At 36.5% G+C, this 24,826-nt stretch overlaps 2 protein-coding genes across 2 annotated transcripts in view; one reads left to right on the top strand and one right to left on the bottom strand.

The window, feature by feature from the left end:
- Positions 1–14,098, bottom strand: part of LOC110460356 — a 19,235-nt gene extending 5,137 nt beyond the window's left edge. Inside the window, exons 1-6 of the mRNA XM_021513224.1 lie at positions 13,836–14,098; positions 9,593–9,712; positions 7,851–7,926; positions 5,748–5,796; positions 3,744–3,828; positions 1,490–1,548 (exon numbers count right to left, since the gene is read on the bottom strand). Coding sequence (XP_021368899.1) covers positions 1,490–1,548; positions 3,744–3,828; positions 5,748–5,796; positions 7,851–7,926; positions 9,593–9,712; positions 13,836–14,034 — 588 coding nt within the window. The 5' untranslated portion in view covers positions 14,035–14,098. The remainder of the gene's footprint in view (positions 1–1,489; positions 1,549–3,743; positions 3,829–5,747; positions 5,797–7,850; positions 7,927–9,592; positions 9,713–13,835) is intronic.
- Positions 14,099–14,133: 35 nt separating this feature from the next.
- LOC110460357 (parkin coregulated gene protein homolog) lies at positions 14,134–18,900 on the top strand. The gene is made up of 5 exons (XM_021513225.1): positions 14,134–14,375; positions 15,734–15,877; positions 16,253–16,424; positions 17,344–17,493; positions 17,746–18,900. Exons 1-5 carry the CDS (start codon positions 14,262–14,264, stop codon positions 17,904–17,906), a joined length of 741 nt encoding a protein of 246 aa, XP_021368900.1. The 5' UTR covers positions 14,134–14,261; the 3' UTR covers positions 17,907–18,900.
- Positions 18,901–24,826: the final 5,926 nt, after the last annotated feature.

The raw sequence follows: 24,826 nt of genomic DNA on the forward strand, positions 1-24,826 counted from the left end.
ATGTTTACAGGCACACATACAATGTTAGTGATACACATACAATGTTTACAGACACACATACAATGTTTACAGACACATGTACAATGTAAGTGACAAACATACAATGTTTACAGGAACACACCGATGTTTACAGGAACACATACAATGTTACTGACACACATACAATGTTTACAGGCACACATACAATGTTACTGACACATGTACAATGTTTACTGACACACATACAATGTTTACAGGCATGTACACAATGTTACAGACACACATACATTGTTTACAGGCACACATACAATGTTTACAGGCATATATACAATGTTTACTGACACACATACAATGTTTACAGGCACATGTTCAATGTTTACAGGCACACACACGATGTTTACAGGCACACATACAATGTTAGTGATACACATACAATGTTTACAGACACACATACAATGTTTACAGACACATGTACAATGTAAGTGACAAACATACAATGTTTACAGGAACACACCGATGTTTACAGGAACACATACAATGTTACTGACACACATACAATGTTTACAGGCACACATACAATGTTACTGACACAAATACAATGTCTACAGACACATGTACAATGTTTACTGACACACATACAATGTTTACTGACACACATACAATGTTTACTGACACACATACAATGTTTACTTGCACACATGCAATGTTTACACGCACACACATAATGTTACTGACACATGTACAATGTTAACTGACACACATACAATGTTTACTGACACACATACAATGTTTACTGACACACATACAATGTTAACAGGCACGTACACAATGTTTACAGACACACATACATTGTTTACAGGCACACATACAATGTTTACAGGCATATATACAATGTTTACTGACACACATACAATGTTTACAGGCACACATACAATGTTTACAGACACGTGTACAATGTTAACAGACACGTGTACAATGTTTACAGACACATGTTCAATGTTAGTGACACACATACAATGTTTACAGGCACACATACAATGTTTACAGGCACACATATAATGTTTACTGACGTACATACAATGTTTACAGACACATGTACAATGTTTACAGGCACGTGTTCAATGTTTACAGGCACACACACAATGTTTACTGACACACATACAATGTTTACAGACACATGTACAATGTTTACAGACACATGTACAATGTTACTGACACATGTACAATGTTTAAAGACACATGTACAATGTCAGTGACACATGTACAAAGTTTACAGACACATGTACAATGTTTACAGACACATGTACAATGTTTATAGACACATATACAATGTTTACAGACACATGTACAATGTTTACAGACACATGTACAATGTTACTGACACATGTACAATGTTTACAGACACATGTACAATGTTTACAGACACATGTACAATGTTTACAGACACATGTACAATGTTACTGACACATGTTCCATGTTAACTGACACATGTTTTATGTTTATAACATACCTTAGGAAAATTTTGTAGGTGGTGAACGGTTGCTCGAATTTGCAAAGTCATATTGGCAACTGAAAGAGAGAAAAACGATAAGAAATGGATATTTCCTATCTATGTCTATATAATCTATGTAAACTTTTTAAATCTTCAAATCCAAAAACATGTATAATCCATTATTTATTGTTTAAGCATTTGTAAGTACATGAAATGATTAAGCAAAGCAACAAAAGGCTATAAAACAAAAGGCCCACTAGGCCTGTATCGCTCACCTGTATATCTAGGCAATCACAGCAAATTATTCTCCAAATGATATGCCAGACCCCAAGGCCAATCCTTGTAGTACACGTATATCTGTATTAGATTTGTTATGCCCAGCAATTTTATGTATGGTTATGGGGTGGGGATCTCAACTGTTTCCAGACTGTGACTCAGAAACTAGGTCCCTAGGGTTATGGCCAGACCCCAGGATAAATTATAATATCATGACTGCATTCGTCTCTTGATGCCCAGCATTTGTATTTATAGTTTTGGGGTGGGGATCTCAACTGTTTCAAAGTTATGACCCATAGGTTAAGTCTGTAAGGGTGGGGCAGACCCTGGGATCAATTCTTATATCATGACTGCATTCGTCTCTTTATGCCCAAAAATTGTATAGTTTTGGGGTGGGGATCTTAACTGTTTCGAAGTTATGACCCAGGGGTTAAGTCTCCAAGGGTGGGGCAGACCCCAAGGCCATCCTGGAAGCGTATGTGCATTCTTCTCTTTATACTCAGCAATTGTATATATGGTTAAAGGGTGGGGATCTCAACTGTTTCTAAGCTGTGCCTAAGAAACTAGGTCCCTAAGTTCTGTTTTTTACTACGTCAGTACGTACTGTATAACATATAACCCATAAAACTTATAGTGACTATTGCTTACCTGTATGTCCTCTATTAACATTGTATTATTACATACAGTAGATTTATAAGATATATATGTCATACTCTTACTGATTATAGCTCACCTAGCAAATAACATAATGTATATAGGGCCAACAAAGGGTTGATACAATTTACATATAGCAAAAAGAAGATTGAAGGACAGACTCGAAAACAAGCTGCTTTTACCCTTCATAGAGCTCTTTCGGTTTCTCTGTCTGTGGAGTGTGAAAAGATCTATTTTCTCTACACTTACTGAATTCACACAGACATTTTAATATTTTTTAGTATACATGTATATACATATAGACCTCTTCTGTGTTGACAGCCCATAAATAATGTAACAATAATAATTGTAATATACAAAGTAGGTTTACATGCAATGTCATGTAAAATCTACCATGCCTATGTCCTCTTATAATCACAAACATTAACACCGACGGGTGAGCAATGGCCCCATCCTAACCATATCTAGCTCTAAAACTGTTAAATCTACCATGCCTATGTCCTCTTATAATCACAAACACTAACACCGACGGGTGAGCAATGGCCCCATCCTAACCATATCTAGCTCTAAAACTGTAAAATCTACCATGCCTATGTTCTCTTATAATCACAAACATTAACACCGACGGGTCAGCAATGGCCCCATCCTAACCATATCTAGCTCTAAAACTGCCATTCAGAAGCAACAAGTCACTCTGGATATCAGAATATGAACAGAAAGGTATTACTATTTCCCATTATAGGTATGGATATTAGCCTGAAGGTTTCAGTCTAACCAGAGGCTCTTACAGCTATCGTGTACGGTCTAGAGGGATCTAGATAATAGTACCTTATTACAGGTGTCCACTATCTATTAAACACCAACAAAATTATAACAATAGAACAAAAATGATGGACATATATGTCTCCACAAACCAAGTACTGTTTACAATCACAGCAAACAAAGACAATTATCTAAAGGTCATACAACGTAGTTTAGATGTTATATCACCCATAATCTATTTTAATTAAGTCGCCTTGACCTCTGACCAGCAGCGATCTTATTTTCTAATTCCGATACATTTATTATGTTATTATTCACGTAGGGTATCCAGCGAATACCATTTACCACCAAAGTGTGTATCACCATGTACAATTTTAGAAATTTTAGAAATCTGATTTCTCAAGATAATCTCCCGAAACGAAATTGTGGAGGGACAGACAGACAGATGGACCCAGATATTTCTATAATGCACCGACATTTCTGATGCAGGGCCCTAATAAGACAATATCTTACTCTTACAAGTTATCTCTAATAAATGATGTTGTATGACAATGTATGAGAAGGTATATAAGAAGCTTACCGATCATCTCTCGCCTATGTTCCACCCCACATACTTTATGTATCATCTCCTTCATTGCAAATATTCGGTGAAATTTCTTCTGTAGCTGTAATAAAGTCCAGCACATCATGATAACAACAATCATGTAAGTATGGCATAACTGTGAAATCTGCAATAATGAATCTATCACTAAAACACACAACATATATAACTTTACTTTTATTCCATTTTATTGGCTGTTTTACATAAATGATTCATCAAAATGTACAAAGTATGTTTAAAACATTAAAGTCTATATAGGCATCATATCACGTTCTACCTAGGCATCATATCACGTTCTACCTAGGCATGCATCATATCACATTCTATCTAGGCATCATATCAAGTTCTATCTAGGCATCATATCATGTTCTATCTAGGCATCATATCACGTTCTACCTAGGCATCATATCACGTTCTACCAGGGCATGCATCATATCACATTCTATCTAGGCATCATTTCACGTTCTATCTAGGCATCATATCACGTTCTATCTAGACATGCATCATATCACGTTTTACCTAGGCATCATGTCACGTTCTATCAAGGCATCATGTCACGTTCTATCTAGGCATCATATCATGTTCTATCTAGGCATCATATCACGTTCTATCTTGGCTTCATATCACGTTCTATCTAGGCATGCATCATATCACGTTCTATATAGGCATCATGTCACGTTCTACCTAGGCATCATATCACGTTCTACCTAAGCATCATATCACGTTCTACCTAGGCATCATATCACGTTCTATCTAGGCATCATATCACGTTCTATCTAGGCATCATATCACATTCTATCTAGGCATGCATCATAACACGTTCTATCTAGGCATGTATCATATCACGTTCTATTTAGGCATCATATCATGTTCTATCTAGGCATTATATAACATTCTATCTAGGCATCATATCACGTTCTATCTAGGCAACATAGTGGAGGTAAACATTATTGAGGTTAGGTTTAAACATGTGAGGATCGTGCTGTTGAGACATAATGCATAGCTTGAAACTCGAAGAAAAAAAAAAGCCTTATACAGAAGTTAGACTTTTTATTGAACATGCAGGTATTACGGTGTAAACTAATCATTTAATCCATCAGAATTTACAAACCTCATCGGTTATATATATCTGCACAATATTTACAGCAATTATCACACGAAAAACCAAAGAGTGCCAGATGGGCGGAAGACAGGAAAAAAAACATTTTTATCAAGTTTGATGGGATTTGGCTAATATTTGCTAGAGTTATTAAGCGAAAACTGCACTTGTGTAAATGTGTAAAACCTATGCTAAAACAGGAGTATCTGTGATCAAGTAGCTGATATTTAATTTAAGACAGGTTTTAAGAAAAAAAATACTACTTGCGTGGGTCAAATTTGGGTTAAAAATCATGGTTATTTTGCATTTTTTGGCCTTTTTAAGATGTGGTAACCACGGTTTTCACAAGTCCCAAGTCTGGGGAAATCACTTTTTGAAAAAATATTCATTCTTCTAAAAAAAAACGTATTCAAATGTAGTTTATAAATATATATATATATATGTAGGTGTGTTGTGCAGGATGAATCTGCTATCCATGTTTATCCGAGACATGCCCTTTATTTTTAGGGTCAAGCCATTTCTACTGTACTCTGCTACCATAACTCCGCCAAATAGAGTCCGCTGAAAGTGGTCATCAAACGTGGCTGAGCCTGTAAGGCATTTAACCTTGTTACCAAGTTTGAAAAATTTGGTTAACATTTGTTGCAGTTATTGCACGGAAACGTAGTGTGACAGACAGACAGATGGACAGACGGACAAACCCAAATTAATATCCCCTTTTTCGTTGAAAGCGGGGGATAAATGATATCTCTGGAATAGTCCTCAAAAACAGGATGCCATGAATAAAATTGGTCAAGATATTCAAGTTTTCCCAGCATAAATAAGAAAATGGTTATGTTCTATTTTGCCAGGGAAACTTTTTTATTTCACTTAAATAATCTTACCCTATCAGCAAACTCGATAGAACATAACCTCTGGACAACTTCAGGTGCTCTGGAAAGGAGAGTATAGACTACTGAATGGCTGATACAAGTCTTATTACAACAAACTATTTCTAAAACCTTCAAACAGCTATAATACCATCAAAGAATGTTCCTCAATAAACCTTCACAAAGATGTCAATTTGCAACAAAAAACCCGCTCTCCTAGATCTTCTTTTTTTTAGAAAGGCTGCAGAATTATATTCCAGTATGCATAAATTGCCATTCTCATACTGAAACTGTATTTATATGTTTGTGAACCAAAAAATATTTGTGTTTCTGTCTTAGAAGGAGTTATTGTAACATATAACAAAACAAAATTATTGGTCCTGGTTTATTTCTTGTTGTGATCAATTGCAAAGCCTAATTTAACTTTATTAAAAACTCAACATTGTTCAGACCAAATTTTATATTCATCAAATGATATCAACAATAAAAAGAAAATGCTCTTAGATCATAGATGCAATGCAAGTACATTTTTGCAATCAAAATTGCCTGGTTAGATAAGAGAGTGCTATGTTTTACAATAGCAATACACCATTATATATATAGATATAGAAACAATGCACCAATATTGGATGGCTTATAATGAAGTGGGAGGGTGGAGTAACATTACACCAATATTGGTAGGCTTGTAATGAAGTGGGAGGGTGGGGTAACATTACGCCAATATTGGTAGGCTTATAATGAAGTGGGAGGGTGGGGAAACGTTACACCAATATTGGTATGCTTATAATGAAGTGGGACGGTGGGGTAACATTACACCAATATTGGTAGGCTTATAATGAAGTGGGAGGTTGGGGTAACATTACACCAATATTGGTAGGCTTATAATGAAGTTGGAGGGTGGAATAACAATACACCAATATTGGATGGCTTATAATGAAGTGGAAGGGTGGGGTAACATAAACCAATATTGGTAGGCTTATAATGAAGTGGGAGGGTGGGGTAACATTACACCAATATTGGTAGGCTTATAATGAAGTGGGAGGGTGGGGTAACAATGCACCAATATTGGTAGGCTTGTAATGAAGTGGAAGGGTGGGGTAACAATACACCAATATTGGTAGGCTTGTAATGAAGTGGGAGGGTGGTGTAACAATACACCAATATTGGATGGCTTATAATGAAGTGGGAGGGTGGTGTAACAATACACCAATATTGGTAGGCTTATAATGAAGTGGGAGGGTGGGGTAACAATACACCAATATTGGTAGGCTTATAATGAAGTGGGAGGGTGGGGTAACAATACACCAATATTGGTAGGCTTGTAATGAAGTGGGAGGGTGGGGTAACAATACACCAATATTGGTAGGCTTATAATGAAGTGGGAGGGTGGTGTAACAATACACCAATATTGGATGGCTTATAATGAAGTGGGAGGGTGGGGTAACAATACACCAATATTGGAAGGCTTATAATGAAGTGGGAGGGTGGGGTAACAATACACCAATATTGGTAGGCTTGTAATGAAGTGGGAGGGTGGTGTAACAATACACCAATATTGGATGGCTTATAATGAAGTGGGAGGGTGGGGTAACAATACACCAATATTGGTAGGCTTATAATGAAGTGGGAGGGTGGTGTAACAATACACCAATATTGGTAGGCTTATAATGAAGTGGGAGGGTGGGGTAACAATACACCAATATTGGTAGGCTTGTAATGAAGTGGGAGGGTGGTGTAACAATACACCAATATTGGATGGCTTATAATGAAGTGGGAGGGTGGGGTAACAATACACCAATATTGGATGGCTTATAATGAAGTGGGAGGGTGGGGTAACAATACACCAATATTGGATGGCTTATAATGAAGTGGGAGGGTGGGGTAACAATACACCAATATTGGATGGCTTATAATGAAGTGGGAGGGTGGGGTAACAATACACCAATATTGGATGGCTTATAATGAAGTGGGAAGGTGGGGTAACAGATAGGTTTATAATGAAGTGGGAGGGTGGGGTAACAGATAGGTTTATAATGAAGTGGGAGGGTGGGGTAACAGATAGGTTTATAATGAAGTGGGAGGGTGGGGTTACAGATAGGTTTGCTAAATGATACTTACTGCTTCAGTTCTTCAACACTATTGAACACAAACAAGGTATCGTTGGGGTTAAGTTTCCGTAATGGAGCCAGTTCACCTATAAATCAAAATTAACAACTCTTAAACTTGTTCGTGCAAAACCCTGGCTCAGCCAAAAGCATACAATGTAACTAGCCCATTAGGAACAAGAGACCCATAGGGCCTGTACCACCAGTTAGTCAACACTATTAGAAAATAGATCTATCATATCGGACCTTCTAAATGTCAAGCAACATTGGTATCCAGTTTTAAGGTTTGTACACATTTGTCTGCTGTCTGTTACAGTTATGGAATCACACAATGAACAGATGTGTGGTGTACACATTTGTCTGCTGTATGTTACAGTTATGGAATCACACAACGTACAGATGTGTGGTGTACACATTTGTCTGCTGTCTGTTACAGTTATGGAATCACACAATGTACAGATGTGTGGTGTACACATTTGTCTGCTGTCTGCTACAGTTATGGAATCACACAATGTGCATATGTGTGGTGTACACATTTGCCTGCTGTCTGTTACAGTTATGGAATCACACAACGTACAGATGTGTGGTGTGCATACGCTTTGCAGCAATGTGTGCATGACACAAACTATATTTCAGTGTATGTTACCATTAATTTTCATTTAGATTTGTTAGCTTAATGTATATATTTTTGTTTTCAGGTTTTTTTAAGTGACCCAAGTTGACACGTGTAACACATACATCAGATACAGTCCCTTACACATATACAGATAGTCAACTTGTACCTGGACACAACATGCGTTTAACAAACATGTAACCTACGATTGTTTTTATTAACGTAACACAGCATCACTGATCAATTCTCTGAGTTGGACATAGGCCAGACATGATCTGACACACCCGAGTGATGCTTGGGATGAGGGTCGGTTTACGGTTTTCTGAATAAGGGGATTGTTCATTTGTCTTCTTTTAGATTATAAACAAGTCATTTATATAATAAAACCACTTTCATTACCGGTAAACAGTCAGTTTTGAATTTTCCCTTGGGTGGTTGCTTCATACAGATTTGGCAGTAAATGTTCAGTTTTGGACACTAAACATCTTTTGTTTAAGGTTTCACAAAAAAATACAAGATTATTGATTTTAGTACGCAGGACTATTTTAGAAGACAAGTCCAATTACTAGGAGATATATTAGGTTCTCAAAATGTGGGTAAGTCTCGCATGAAAAGCATGAATCCAAAACTCAAATATTTTTCTCTCATATCCGGTCATGTAAGATAATGCTGGCAATGTAAGATAGCCATGTTTGTGGAGTGCAAACTCTGTTTGTGGAGTACAAACTCTGTTTGTGGAGTACAAACTCTGTTTGCAATTATGGGGTATGCTAAATCTCGCTGACGAATTCATTTTCGTCTAAAAAGCTCAGGGGAAAAATTGATATTTTTAAATAGTAGCCAGTCCAAATGCATTTTCATGGTTTCTGAGCTTATTCCTGTTGTTGGAATGAGAGAAAACTACTCTTTCATGCCAAAGGGTGTAGGATAGGGAAATTCCACCCTTGGGATTTTCAAATTTGGCAAAACCCACGGCATAGCCTCAGGTTTTATCAAATTTGAAAACCCCTCGTTTGGAATTTCCCTATCCTACACCCCTGGGCATGAAAGAGTCTTATAGTCTCCAAAAAGATACAAATCATATATCAGATCACTGAAAGGCAGCAAATCTGACACCAAATAATGTATAATGAATTACGTACCTGAATAATCAAATTTGTCTATTTTTCCTCTGATAGTGCTTGGATCTCTGACTGGTTCATATTCATTCTCAGTGGTAATGTTTCTCACATGTCTGACCACCAGCATTGAGGGCATGCAATCTGATAAAAAATGTACACAGATAATTGAGGGCATTTGCAATGAGTGACAAATCATGCAAGAAAACGATATCTACTACTGAAGTACGTTTCAATTGTTTGGTTAGCAGAGGAAAAGTTAGAATTGGGAAAGAATATTTTTTTTTAAATTTTGTTGATATATATTTAGTAGTCATCCCCATCCCCAGGGCGAAATGATAACAGATTTTTCACTTTGCATCCAGCCCCTAAGAGGGTTACGAAAGGGAAGGGATGTACGGTTATTACTTTACACAAACAGGTTTTTTACTTTAATATAAACTACCAGTATAGTGAACTTTAACCCTCCCCAGAATGGAATGAATGACCTTGGGTTATGAAATTCACAATGCTTTAGATAATTAAGTACTTTTAAGTACTTTGGGACATTCTCCATTAACTGATGGAGAGTAAGTATTCTAGTATTTCTAGGCATGAAGATTTATAAATCCAATGTATGACCTTTTGAACCCCCACCCCTCCCCCACACCACCAAGGCTCCTTTTCCTCAGGCCCCATGCCAGGGTCAAGATCTTAGTTCTAATACCATCCACCACAGTCCAATTATTACACTTCCAAACAGGCATGTTCGACGGATTAATTTCTGATCATTAACCAGAGGCCCAATACACTTCTATTGATCACCAGCTCACATCTTAATGAAAACTACAATACACACATGACAAAATATTGATCTTAATTTCATCATAGCTCTGTCAACTTTATACTGAAATGTAGGAAACTTTGTATATAAGTGTATTACAGCTGATTTACATTATCACCTGCTGCCCAGCAATGATATATGGTTATGAGGAGGGGATCTCAACGATTTCAAAGTTATATGTGTATATATTTTTTGTTTCAATAAGCTTTATTTCTTTTACAACAATTATAAAACAACTTATTTCAACTTATATTAATCACTCTTATTGGCCCGGATGTTAGAACAAAGGGGGTCTTAATGTGGGAGGAAACCGGAGTACCCGGAGAAATGGTTAGGCAGGTGGCCCATACCTCTTAGCTTTTACCTGCCAATGGGGAATCAAACCCTGGAGGCTTTGGTGAAAGGCAAGTGCGCTATCCAGTGCACCACCCGACCATGCTATGGTTATGGGGTGGGGATCTCATCTGTTTCAAAGTTATGGTCCAAAAACTAAGTCCCTAGTGGTTGGGCCAGACCCAAGAGTCAATACTGATATCATGATTGTGTCTGTCTCTTAATGCCAAGCAATGGTATATATGGTTATGGAGTGGGAATCTCAACCATTTCAAAGTTATGACACAAGAACTAAGTCCCTTGGGGTAGGGCCAGACCTTAGGATCAATCCTTATATCATAATTGTGCTCGTGTCTTGATGCCCAGCTGAATGGTATACATGGTTATAGGATGGGGATATATCGATCTTGATAATGTCAAAGTTAAAAATTCTTTTCAGTCCTGCTTTTCAGATCCAGGGGTCAGCCCTTAAACAAATATTTGTTCAGTGATTAACAAGTTATGGGTCAAGAAAAACAAAAATTTATGATGAAATTTGAAATTGTTCATCATTTTTCACTTGATTCATTCTGACAACCACTATTGCGATTATTTTGTAACATGTATTTGTAACAGTGGTAATTATCTTTTTCAATTCTCCGCTAGGAGTCGAACCCGAATCCCTCTTCTAGATTGGTTTTCAAACAAAAATTGGTCAACTATTTATCATGATATGTGAATTTATTTGTAACAGTTGAAAACTTTGTCATTTTTATTTCATAGTGGTTCATTCCACCACAACTTTTATTTATTTATTCTAGCTATTGCTTAGCATAATTTACACAGTTGTAACAGGTATAAAATTATCTTTCCTATGCTATAATAAAAAATTGTTATGTATTATTTTAGATAAGACCTTATAAATACAAAAATTCACCTAAAATCTCTTCATGCCCGAGTGCATTCCGGGTTGTGACATTACCCACTCCACATAAAGGACAATCTCACTAGACGCGGCTAACGAATGACAGGAAAAACAGTGCGAACAGTACCTGCCCTACAGCTGTATGGACCTGGGTCGTTTTGCCATTGTTCTTACTACGGATCGTTTCGCCCTAAATCCAGTTCCACCAATGTTGCCCTAATATAAAGATATATTTTAAAGTTATGAATATCAGTTGAAATGTTTTCACTTATCAAAAACCTTTTTCGTGTTTCACCATGGAATTAGATCAAAGTCTGTTTTTTAAGAGCAAATGTCTTGTCTAAAAGGACCTTCTGCTTCTGCCTGGTAATAGCCTCCTTCAACAGATTGAAGATTCTGCTATGTTCGTAGGTGGTGTGCATGGTGCTGGACTGACGTCGAAAGGTTAAAAGTTATTAAAAACTGGATAAAAACAAAGGACCTCAGAGTTTTGACACACTGGCCTTGAAGGCGTCCAGTGTGTTGGTGAAGGTGATGTCTGGCGGGAGGGTGTTCCAGTCTCTCACCGTCCTGGGGAAGAAGAACATCTTCCTTGTGTCGATCCTGCTTGTGAGGAGCTGGTAGGATCTGGCATGGACAGATCTACCGAGTCTGCGAGGTAATAGCAGCCTACTGCCTTTACGTATCGCAACTAGGCCTCGGTCAATCCTGTACAACATAGCCAGACGAGCGTCATGGCGTCTTTTCTGGAGTTATCTCCACCCAAGTACGTCGAGCATGCTGGAGACACTGGAGGTGTTTCTGTGGCGGCAGGTCACGTACCGCGCTGCTCTTCTCTGTATTTGCTCGATTTGATTGAAGTTCACCTTGGTGTGGGGGTCCCAAACAGTGCAGGCATACTCCAGCAGGGGTCTTACAAGCGCGAAGTATGCCATAGATTTTATCTTGGTAGAAGAGATCTGCAGGGTCCTACGCAGGAAGCCCAGCGTCCTGTTTGCCTTGCCAACAATCTTCTGGATGTGTGTGTCCCACTTCATGGTGTTTGATATGGGGACGCCAAGGTATACTGCTGACTGGACTTCTTGCAAGGAATGGCTGTGTAGGTGGTAATCGGTCTTAATTGGGTTTCTCTTATTGGTGACTCTCAAGATCTTGCACTTGTCCGGGTGGAACTTCAAACACCACTGATCCTCCCAACATCCCAGCTTGTTTAGATCCTCCTGCAGGGTCTTACCGCTGTTTTCTAAGGTAATGGTGAGGTAGGCAATAGTGTTGTCGGCAAACAACCGGACAGTAGATGTTAGATTGTCGTGCAGGTCGTTGATATAGAATAGGAAGAGGCTTGGTCCGAGGACTGATCCCTGCGGGACACCAGAGTCGACGCTCACAGATGTAGACCTCTTTCCTTCTACGACGACTGACTGTGAACGTCCTAAGAGCCAGTTCTGGATCCATGTATTGATCCTGCCTTGGATGCCGTACTCATGGAGCTTATGGACGAGTAGGCTGTGATTAACCATGTCGAAATCCATGATAAGGGCATCTGTCTGTTGGCCCGAGTCAAAGCATAGGAGACATAGCAAAAACTTCAAATTAGACTACACTAGCCATACACAACTAAATAGGACTAAACAAATCAACTTAATGCGCGAAACGACCCGGGCGCACATGATTTAGAACGAAACGACCCGATAACTCTGTGGATTAGCCAGATCATCCTCGATAATCCACAAGTTACTATCGCTTTCGCTCTCTGCACCCCTGGAATATGTCATAGTAAAATAAAAGGCTCAGTACTCATCTCGTGGGTGAGACGAAAAGACTAGTTTGATCCTATGACGTACATCAAAAGAATCTCGCGGTTGCGGAACGGTAAAAATTGACAGACTTTGAAGTCGGATGTTGCTCCTTTGTAATCTTCAAAGGACAGGTATCAGTCTAGCGATTGGTCAGATTTTTAACTGCGACCAATCCAACAGCTGTCTTTGTGCATTCAATTTTGCTATGACATATTCCAGGGGTGCAGAAAGTGAGCATAACCCCTCTGGAGTGTCGAGGATGCAGCCAGATTTCCCGGCGCCCAAGTACATATTTACTGCACACTTCTACCATAATATATAACTTTGGATTGAGAGAGTTAACATTAGCCTATATTTATTTAATTGTTTAGGTGACTCGCTTTTCATTAGCTAAACCACGTAACTTACAGTTTTTATACGCTTCTGTCTCATTTCTGTTTTGTTTGGGGTCAAATCTTGCATTTTGAAAAGCTGAAAATGATTGTGAATGCTGTGTTGTACTCCAAACCTGACACTTATGTGTAACAAGCTTTTGTAAGTCTTTCTTTGGTAAAGATGATCTCAAAATATTAGTAAAACATCTTGAAAACATATGGAAATTCATCATTTACACACGCGTTAAAACGGAAATGCCACCATTTTAAAACGGAAGCGGAAACTAGATCGTTACCTTAACAACACTGACATTCATCCGGGCCTGTGTTTGTTGTTGCTTGACTACCACACCAGTTGTTGACTCCATGATCAACCGTGTGTTGTGTTTCATGCGTACAGTATAATAGACTATTGCAGTGAGATAAAGTAAGGCCGAAAGGCGCACGATAAAACATAAAGATGCCACAGGAAACGTTAAGAGCCAAGACTAAGTATTCAAAGGAGGCTAATGACAAATGCATCATACCGAGATGCCAACCTTTTACAGTTCAGGCTATGAGAAAAGGATGTGAGGTAAGGTGGTGAAATAAGGATTGAATGTTTATCATTGTGTGTTGATCTCGTAACATAGGTATTCAAGATTTGTTTAAACGAATCAAGGAACTAACAATGACCATAATTATAATGATTTCAACAGTTAATACCGTACTGTACGGTAGCAGGTTGGTGACCAAGTTCGGGCTACAGAAACTAGGCCTACCGGGTTCCAAAACTTAACTACTACAGTAGTCTTGATCTAATACTCACCAATTCTAGTGTCCTAGCCATTAAATTGGAATCTGCCGAATAAACGAATGCGAGGAAAGTAAAACAATGTATTTTTTAGCAACAACGTGTATATAGTCTTTAATTTTATATGAAAAACTTTCATTACAATGACAAACTCTTCAGTCCTGTTGCCATTGAACGACGCCATTGCCAGACCTGCCAAACATTGCTAAGTGTAAGGTGACAGTACCAAAGTCGGATCACCAAACCATCATCTTATTCAATCATTGAAAAATCTGAGGAGGAATTATATTCAATTATGGTTGTATCAAAGGAAGAATATCGATGGGTGTTCTTACAAACGAAATTAGCATCGGGGGCTAACTTAAGATATTTATAGAACACTCTGAAGTCACCTATAAGCTCTCTGTTTTTTTGCGAATGTCAGGACCCAAATCGGATCAAGACTTGAATATTGCAGTGCCTAACGCTTCAAATGAATATTTTTTTGTCAGCATATTAACGATGACCTTTATAATTTCTATTCATGACAAAAAGCATTTCTATAGTGTGAATTTATTCCTATAGTCCAAAACAGAATGCATGCATAGTCGTCGCACGCGCCATTTTTTTAAAAAGAAATCAAAACACTGACATTTGAGTTTGAATTCCGTTTCCTTGTGCTGGTTGAACTTAAAAACTAATCATCTGTAGACAAAAAATGGTGCATGGCTATCTATTCTAAGACAACATCATTTTCAAAATGATTTTTATATACAATGAGCGTCATATCAAAAAAGATGGACATAATCTAGTAAATCAAAATCAATTGACAGTTAGAATACAGAATCAACCACATTTTAACGACAGAAATTTACAATAAACCACTCAATTATTTCAATTTCCTGCAGATAGCTTGCATTGTTGCATTTAGGTTCCACATCAGTGACAACACAACCTGTCATTGAGAGAAAAATTTGGAAGTGACTGTTTATTACTTTTAAACTAGAGAATTAAAATCTATGGTTGACGAATTAAATCAAATACGAAAACAGATGTTGACTAATAACATATATCTGGAATAGATATTATGCTAGACAAATACATAAAATTCATTTTATGATCATCAACAATTACTTCATTTATCAATTCTTCAATTTCAGACTGATGTCGGCATGCCTCCGATGGCAGGTGCCTTTAGAGCAAGAAATAAGTCAACCGCCACATCATTTCATAAGTTCTACGAGAGGGGAGATTTCCCAATAGCCTTAGAACATGACACAAAAGGCAATAAGATTGCATGGAAGGTATAAATGATGTTCACTGGTAAAGTTATTACAATCTGAGAGTGCTGTATTCCATGTATATAAATAACCCTTTTATAATGGAACTGGCTAAAAATGTACGCTGCTTTGTTAGATAAAAACAAAGCAAGCATTATAAAGATAGCATAATACTTTAATAGGCGACTTTATTTGGAAAGTGATAAACCTGTAATCCCTAATGTCTAAACTATTCTCTTTTCATTTGAATGTCCTACATGATGTATTGTCACACCCTGTTATCGGTTAACAAAATCTCTTGCCAGATGTTAGATGTTGGCAGTGGAATTTTTAAGGTTTTACTGAGACCCTTTCAAAAAACTAGCATTATATATTGATCAAAATTGTTTCTCTTTTTAGGTTGAGATTGAGAAACTTGACTATCACCATTATCTTCCACTGTTTTTCGATGGATTATGTGAAACTGATCATCCTCACGAGTTCTTTTCAAGACAAGGAGTTCACGACATGTTAGAGCATGGAGGGTCAAAAATACTGCCTGTTATTCCTCAACTTATCATTCCTCTCAAAAGTAAGGAGCTAAATTTCACAATTTCAAGTATGCTTTGCAAATATGTACATTTTCTAAATGTCATGAATTCTAACATCAAACATGTATAATATAGATTACACAAGGTTTTAGTCAAACCAACTATCAATTATAAAATTTAAACTGATAACCACAACTAGTAATAGCAAGTATGGTTATTGACATTATCTCTTAGAAAGTGTAGTTATTTGCAAAGTTAAAACATCAAGCAGATGTACAAAAATATTGCGATACAGCAATATATGTTTTATATATATCTCTGTATTGCAGGCAAAACGTTATGCCTGTGTATTGCCATATTCCAATAAAGTGTGACAGCCCTAAAATAGTCTTACTAAATCACCTCATCAATTACGGAATGCTTTTGATAATGAATTATAACCATGATGATTGGGTGTATGGGGTCATACCTGCCTGACCACGTGGGTTTTCTCAGTGAACTCCATTTTCCTCCTACAATAAGACCCCACATGCTAACATCCAGGCCAACAAGATTGATTATAACTTGTTTCATACTTGTTGTAAAATAGATACAGTTTATATTATGTATATATGTTTCTATTAGAAACATTTGACATATATACATCAGTAGAATGATATGTACATAATTGACAGGTATTATGAGGTATACTGAAGGTATGTTATTATGTTTACAGTATATGACCTTGTTTATGTATGTTACTATGTCTACATGGGTTACTAGGTTTATGTATGTTACTATGTCTACATGGGTTACTACATTAACATCTGCTACTAGGTTTATGTATGTTACTAGGTTTACATATGTTACTATGTTTACATATGTTACTAGGTTTATATATGTTACTGTTTACAAATGTAACTATGGTTACAGATGTAATAATATCAGCTTTTTTCCTAATTTTTACTTGCTTTTGTGCAGATGCCTTGAACACAAGAAAAAAACCTGTAGTGTGCACCACGCTGAAAGTGCTGCAGCACTTGGTGGTGTCAGCAGACATGGTCGGGGAAGCACTGGTGCCTTACTACAGACAGATCCTCCCAATCCTCAATATATTTAAAAACAGCAATGGTAGGTTTTTATTTGATTAGAAATTGGTAGACAATTCGGGAAGTTTAAACAATATCTGCGAATTAAAATTAAAATGTTCAAATTAACAAAAATATTACATGACAAAAGGATTTAATTAGTTGCTGGAGTGAGGTTAGTACTCAGTAGTTGATATAATTTTTCCAATCACATAAACAATTAATTAAAAATTTTCAACAAACTATATACCCGGTATATACATTTCTAAATAACCATGTAATTGATTGCTTGCAGTGAATTCTGGTGACGGTATTGACTACAGCCAGCAGAAGAGGGAAAATGTTGGAGATCTCATCCAAGAAACACTGGAGAGCTTTGAGAGGCACGGTGGAGAGGATGCATTTATTAATATCAAATACATGGTTCCAACATATGAATCCTGTATGCTAAATTGATAAGTTTCATATTGTACAAGTGTGAAATAAGTAACTTTTACATTTGGAAGACGTTTGATCAAACTGGAACTATTGGAGAGTTTGTTAGCTTTACAGAGTTACCGGCTTACTAAGATTTACATGGATATACCATAATACCATCATATTGAAAACTTAACAGAAAAACTAAGTACAAGACAACTCTCTTGCATAGTTTTTTTTTTTTCAGGTCTTTCTCCAGTCAACTAATTATTAGGAAATGTGTGTGTATCATTGAAACACCCAAGTGTATATTGCAGCCATTAGTTGTTTGCCACTGAAGTTTGTGTAAAATCTGAGATGGCTGTTTTATAATCAGTACTAAGTTTCACCCTCACCCTATGATGTTTTTTCTCGTGTCAGATACATGAACAGTGAATGTCCTCTTTGTTTTTAATTCAGGTTTGTAAAGTTGTACCGACTACACCATTACTCAGATTTTAAATTGGTAATATGAAACTGCAGTCCTGTTTTATCTTTTATGTAAAAATTTCAAGTTGACAAGTATTTTGTCAAAAGATGCTCACAAATTGGCATCCATACATTTTGACAAGTACCAAGTTTGTGCATGGAAATATTTGATAAAAAGTGATTTGTCAAATTACTTTTATAATCATTTTGTGCTTCATTGGTTTGAAACACATCAGTACACGTTGTGTATCAGTTCATCTATGTATATATAAAGCTTCATCCTCTCTATCAGCTGGATAAGTCGTGTATTTCTGCTATGTGAATTTAAAACTAAACATTCTGCTCTATATCCTTATAGATTAAGAAACAAGACTGTCAAGGCTACAGCTGTGTAAATGACTCCATTTGTTACATTCTTGTGTTGACTGTGTTATAAAGAACACACAGCCATATTTAGTATAGGACCTGTACCTGAGAACACGATAATATGAAGTCACATGTTTTTGATTTGTATAGATAAGCTTGCTGGTGATATAATTGATCCTATATTAAATAATTATCAATACATGTCTCTGGTGTTCTATGTCATTAGTGTATTTATCAACGTTTTCTGTCGCCAACCAGAGATTCTTTACCAGGACCAGTTAATGGTAACAGCCAAGGTATACGAGGGGAAAACTGCCTTACTGGCAAGCTAGCTTTCCAGTGACGTAGTATGACTCTGGGACTCACTCACTAGTTCTGCAACATCGAATGTGGTCCGTAGCTGGATGGGTGACTATAACATTGATGTTATTGGCACCAAGTCACTATAACATTGATAGTATTGGCATCAAGTCACTATAACATTGATATTATTGGCATAAAGTCACTATTACATTGATATTATTGGCATCAAGTCACTATAACATCAATGTTATAGTGACTTTATGCCAATAATATCACTGTTATAGTGACTTGATGTTAATAATATCAATGTTATAGCGACTTGATGCCAATAATATCCCATGTTATAGTGACTTGATGTCGATAATATCAATGTTATAGAGCCTTGATGTCAATAATATAAATGTTATAGTGACTTGCTGCCAAAAATATCAATGTAATAGTTACTTTATGCCAATAATATCACTGTTATAGTGACTTGATGTCGATAATATCAATGTTATAGAGACTTGATATCAATAATATCAATGTAATAGAGACTTTATGCCAGTAATATCAATGTTATAGCGACTTGATGCCAATAATATCCCATGTTATAGTGACTTGAAGCCAAAAATATCAATGTAATAGTGACTTTATGCCAATAAGATCAATGTTATAGACTTGCTGTCAATAATATCAATGCTATAGTGACTTGATGTCAACAATATCAATGTTATAGTCACTTGCTGCCAATAATATCAATGTAATAGAGACTTTATGCCAGTAATATCAATGTTATAGAGCCTTGATGTCAATAATATCTATGTTATAGTGACTTGAAGCCAAAAATATCAATGTAATAGTTACTTTATGCCAATAATATCACTGTTATAGTGACTTGATGATCCATGTTATAGTGACTTGATGTTAATAATATCAATGTTATTGTGACTTGATGCCAATAATTATAGACTGTTGAAGTGACTTTATTTCCGTTTATATCCTGTTGAAGTGACTTTATATCCGTTCATATCCTGTTGAAGTGACTATATATCCGTTTATATCCTGTCGAAGTGACTTTATATCCGTTTATATCCTGTTGAAGTGACTATATCTCCATTGGCATCAAGTCACTATAGCATTGATATTATTGACAGCAAGTCTATAACATTGATCTTATTGGCATAAAGTCACTATTACATTGATATTTTTGGCAGCAAGTCACTATAACATTGAGATTATTGACATCAAGTCCCTATAACATTGATATTATTAACATCAAGTCACTATAACAGTGATATTATTGGCATAAAGTCCCTATTTCATTGATATTATTGGCAGCAAGTGACTATAACATTGATGTTATTGGAACCAAGTCACTATAACATGGATATCAAAGGCACCATATCATTATAACATGGATCATCAAGTCACTATAACATTGATATTATTGACATCAAGTTACTATAACATTGATATTATTGACATCAAGTCTATAACATTGATATTATTGACATCAAGTCTCTATAACATTGATATTATTGGCATCAAGTCACTATTACATTGATATTTTTGGCATCAAGTCACTATAACATTGATATTTTTTGACATCAAGTCACTATAACATTGATATTATTGACATCAAGTCACTATAACATTGATATTATTGGCATCAAGTCACTATAACATTGATATTATTGGCATCAAGTCACTATAAAACTATTAAAGGAGGCACAGTAGTCCAGTGGTAGGAAGCCGGGCGCATGACCGAAGGGTTGCAGGTTTGCGCCACGGCACAGCAATGTGTTGTACCTTTGAGCAAGATACTTTATTCTGCTTGTTCCAGTCTATTCAGCTGTAAATGAGTATGTGGTTGGGCAGTGCTAGAATTGTTGAATGCTAGCTGTTTGCGCCGAAATGGCAGTTCCAGCTGTATGCTCCCCAGGGAGTTGAGAAAGGGATTGGCTGGTTGCAAAGGCCCTATAACCACGGATAATAATTTGTGAACCGCTTTGAGACGACCTACGAACTAGGTAGGATAAAGCGGTATGTAAGAACCTCCAATTATTATATTACTATTATAACATGGATATCAAAGGCACCAAGTCACTATAACATGGATATCAAAGGCACCATATCACTATAACATGGATCATCATAGGCACCAAGTCACTATAACATGGATCATCATAGGCACCAAGTCACTATAACACAGTATCTAAATGGCATCAGATCACTTTGTTGGTGATGTCATTGGCATCAAATCACTTCAAGAAAGATCGTTATGTAATGTACATTTCCATTTATATCCTGTTGAAGTGACTTTATTTCTGTTTATAGCCTGTTGAAGTGACTTTATATCCGTTTATATCCTGTTGAAGTGACTTTATTTCTGTTTATAGCCTGTTGAAGAGACTTTATATCCGTTTATATCCTGATGAAGTGACTTTATATCCGTTTATTATAAGCCTGTTGAAGTGACTATATATCCGTGTATAGCCTGTTGAAGTGACTTTATATCCGTTTATTATAAGCCTGTTGAAGTGACTTTATATCCGTTTATATCCTGTTGAAGTGACTTTATATCTGTTTATTATAAGCCTGTTGAAGTGACTATATATCCATTTATAGCCTGTTGAAGTGACTATATATCCGTTTATTATAAGCCTGTTGAAGTGACTATATATCTGTTTATAGCCTGTTGAAGTGACTTTATATCCGTTTATAGCCTGTTGAGGTGACTTTATTTCCGTTTATATCCTGTTGAAGTGACTTTATATCCGTTTATTATAAGCCTGTTGAAGTGACTTTACATCCGTTTATATCCTGTTGAAGTGACTTTATATCCGTTTATTATAAGCCTGTTGAAGTGACTATATATCCATTTATAGCCTGTTGAAGTGACTATATATCCGTTTATTGTAAGCCTGTTGAAGTGACTATATATCTGTTTATATCCTGTTGAAGTGACTTTATATCCGTTTATTATAAGCCTGTTGAAGTGACTTTATATCCGTTTATAGCCTGTTGAAGTGACTTTATATCCGTTTATATCCCGTTGAAGTGACTTTATTTCCGTTTATATCCTGTTGAAGTGACTTTATATCCGTTTATATCCTGTTGAAGTGACTTTATATCCGTTCATATCCTGTTGAAGTGACTTTATTTCCGTTTATATCCTGTTGAAGTGACTTATATCCGTTTATAGCCTGTTGAAGTGACTTTATATCCGTTTATATCCTGTTGAAGTGACTTTATTTCCGTTTATATCCTGTTGAAGTGACTTATATCCGTTGATATCCTGTTGAAATGACTTTATATCCGTTTATAGACGCTGAAGTGACTTTGTTTCCGTTTATAGCCTGTTGAAGTGATGACATTTGATGTAAACAGATTGATCCCTGACATCTTTATGAAAGAGACTTGATGCAATGATATGTCTGTTTAAGTAACAAGATGAAAATGGCATTTTTAGCTCTTAACTCACCTGGCACAAAGTGCAACTGAGTTTATGGTTTTGGTAGTGCATCTGTCATCCTTGTTTGATTTTTTTTTCCTTGAAGAAATTTTCAATAATAATGCAAGCCCTTGCAGGGTGATTGTATTTTGCCAGAAGCTTGGTGCCTGGGATATATCAGTGCTTTAACGCTTCAATAAATAAATGACTCTGCTGTCAGGGACAAATATGTACAACAAGTTCTTCTGAATAACCAAAACGCTTGGGTGATAATGTTAAGCCAGTAGAATACTGGGATGGAGTGCTGCAAACTTTCCTGAAATACACTACCTAGACTTACTTTTAAGGTCACAGGCACCAAATATGTAAAAATGATAAAACTTCGGCAACTTCTTCTGAATAACCAGGAGACCCAGGGCAATCATGCTTGGGCAGTAACATTGTGCATACTATACCGGTAATGGAATGACCCTGATCTACTTAAAAGGTCACAAAGGTAAAAAAAACACCTAAACTTTTAAGGAACTTATTCTGAATAACTAAGAGGCCCAGAGTACTGGTATTTGGCAAGTACAAATGATATTCAATTGACTTTATGACACTAGCATCCCTCTCCATCCCCTGTTGAAGTGTCTGGATGCCAATGATAATCACTGTAATTGTGACTTGATGCAAATGATGTCCAGATAAATAGATTGATACCAATGACATCACTTTTAATGTGGTTTATCTCAATGACCTGCCTGTAAAAGTGTCTCAACGCTAATTACATCCTGATTAAAGTGACTTGATGCTCATGGCATCACTAACAGTGACTTGATGCCAATGATATCATGTAAAAGTGTTTTGATACAAATGACTAAAAGATATGGATTAATTAGGTTGCCTTACAAGCATCAGCTGTAGGGAATTTCCCTCTAGCTCAGCGGTAGAGCATCAGGCTGGAGAGCCAAGGGTCGAGGTTGGAGCCCCAGCGACGGCACTATCTTTATCCCTCTTCCTATTACATGACTTCACTGTAACAGTATTTGATGTCAATGAGTCCCGTTTATGATACATTATGCCAGTGTTTTATTGAATCACTGCAAGCAATAACTGTTAAAATGGCGAAATGCATGGCATCACTGTTAAATGATTTGGTGCCAATGACATATCCCTGTGAACATGACAAGAAAACCCGAAGTCAAGTAAAAGTATGGCAATGCTATGCCTGTTTGACATGGAGTCCAACTTGAGAAGAAATTTAAATATATGAAAATGTACCCTGTTTTATTGACTTGATGCTAATTATGACTTAATGCTAATTTCATGTATATTCATGTAACAGGGACTTGATGCTAACTGTATCCCTATTATAATGAGTCGCTGCTAATTATATCACTGAAACAGTGACATGATGCCAATGATATCCCTGTAACAGTGACATGATACCAAATATATCACTGTTAAAATGACTTGATGCCAATGATATCATTGTTACAATGACTTGATGCCAATGATATCACTGTCACAATGACTTGATGCCAATGATATCGCTGTAACAGTGACTTGATGCCAAAAACATCGCTGAAACAGTGACTTGATGCCAATTATATCGATGTAACAGTGTCTTGATGCCAATAATATAACTGTAATATTGACTTTATGCCAATTATATCACTGTAGCAGTGACCTGATGCCAATAATATAACTGTAATACATTGTAGTGACTTTATGCCAACAATATCACAGAAACAGTGACTTGATGCCAATAATATCACAGAAACAGTGACTTGATGCCAATTGTATCACAGAAACAGTGACTTGATGCCAATAATATCACAGAAACAGTGACTTGATGCCAATAATATAAGTGTAACAGTGACTTGATGCCAATAATATAACTGTAACAGTGACTTGATGCCAATAATATAACTGTAACAGTGACATGATGCCAATAATATAACTGTAACAGTGACGTGATGCCAATAATATAACTGTAACAGTGACATGATGCCGAATATATCGCTTTTACAGTAACTTGATGCCAATTATATCGCTGTAGTAATGACTTGATGCCAACTATATCAATGTAACAGTGATTTGATGCTAATCATATCACTTTTACAGTGACTTGGTACAAATTATATCGTTTTTTACTGTGACCTAATACCAATTATATCGCTTTAACAGTGACTTGATGCCTATTATATCGCTTTTACAGTGACTTGGTCCCAATTATATCGTTTTTACTGTGACCTAATACCAATTATATCGCTTTAACAGTGACTTGATGCCAATGATATCACTGTTACAGTGACTTGATGCCAATGATATCACTGTTACAGTGACTTGATGCCAATTATATCACCCTTAAATTGACTTGATGCCAATTATATCACTGTAA

Source organism: Mizuhopecten yessoensis, unplaced genomic scaffold, assembly GCF_002113885.1.
Source record: "Mizuhopecten yessoensis strain PY_sf001 unplaced genomic scaffold, ASM211388v2 scaffold10363, whole genome shotgun sequence".
NCBI classification, from domain to species: domain Eukaryota; kingdom Metazoa; phylum Mollusca; class Bivalvia; order Pectinida; family Pectinidae; genus Mizuhopecten; species Mizuhopecten yessoensis.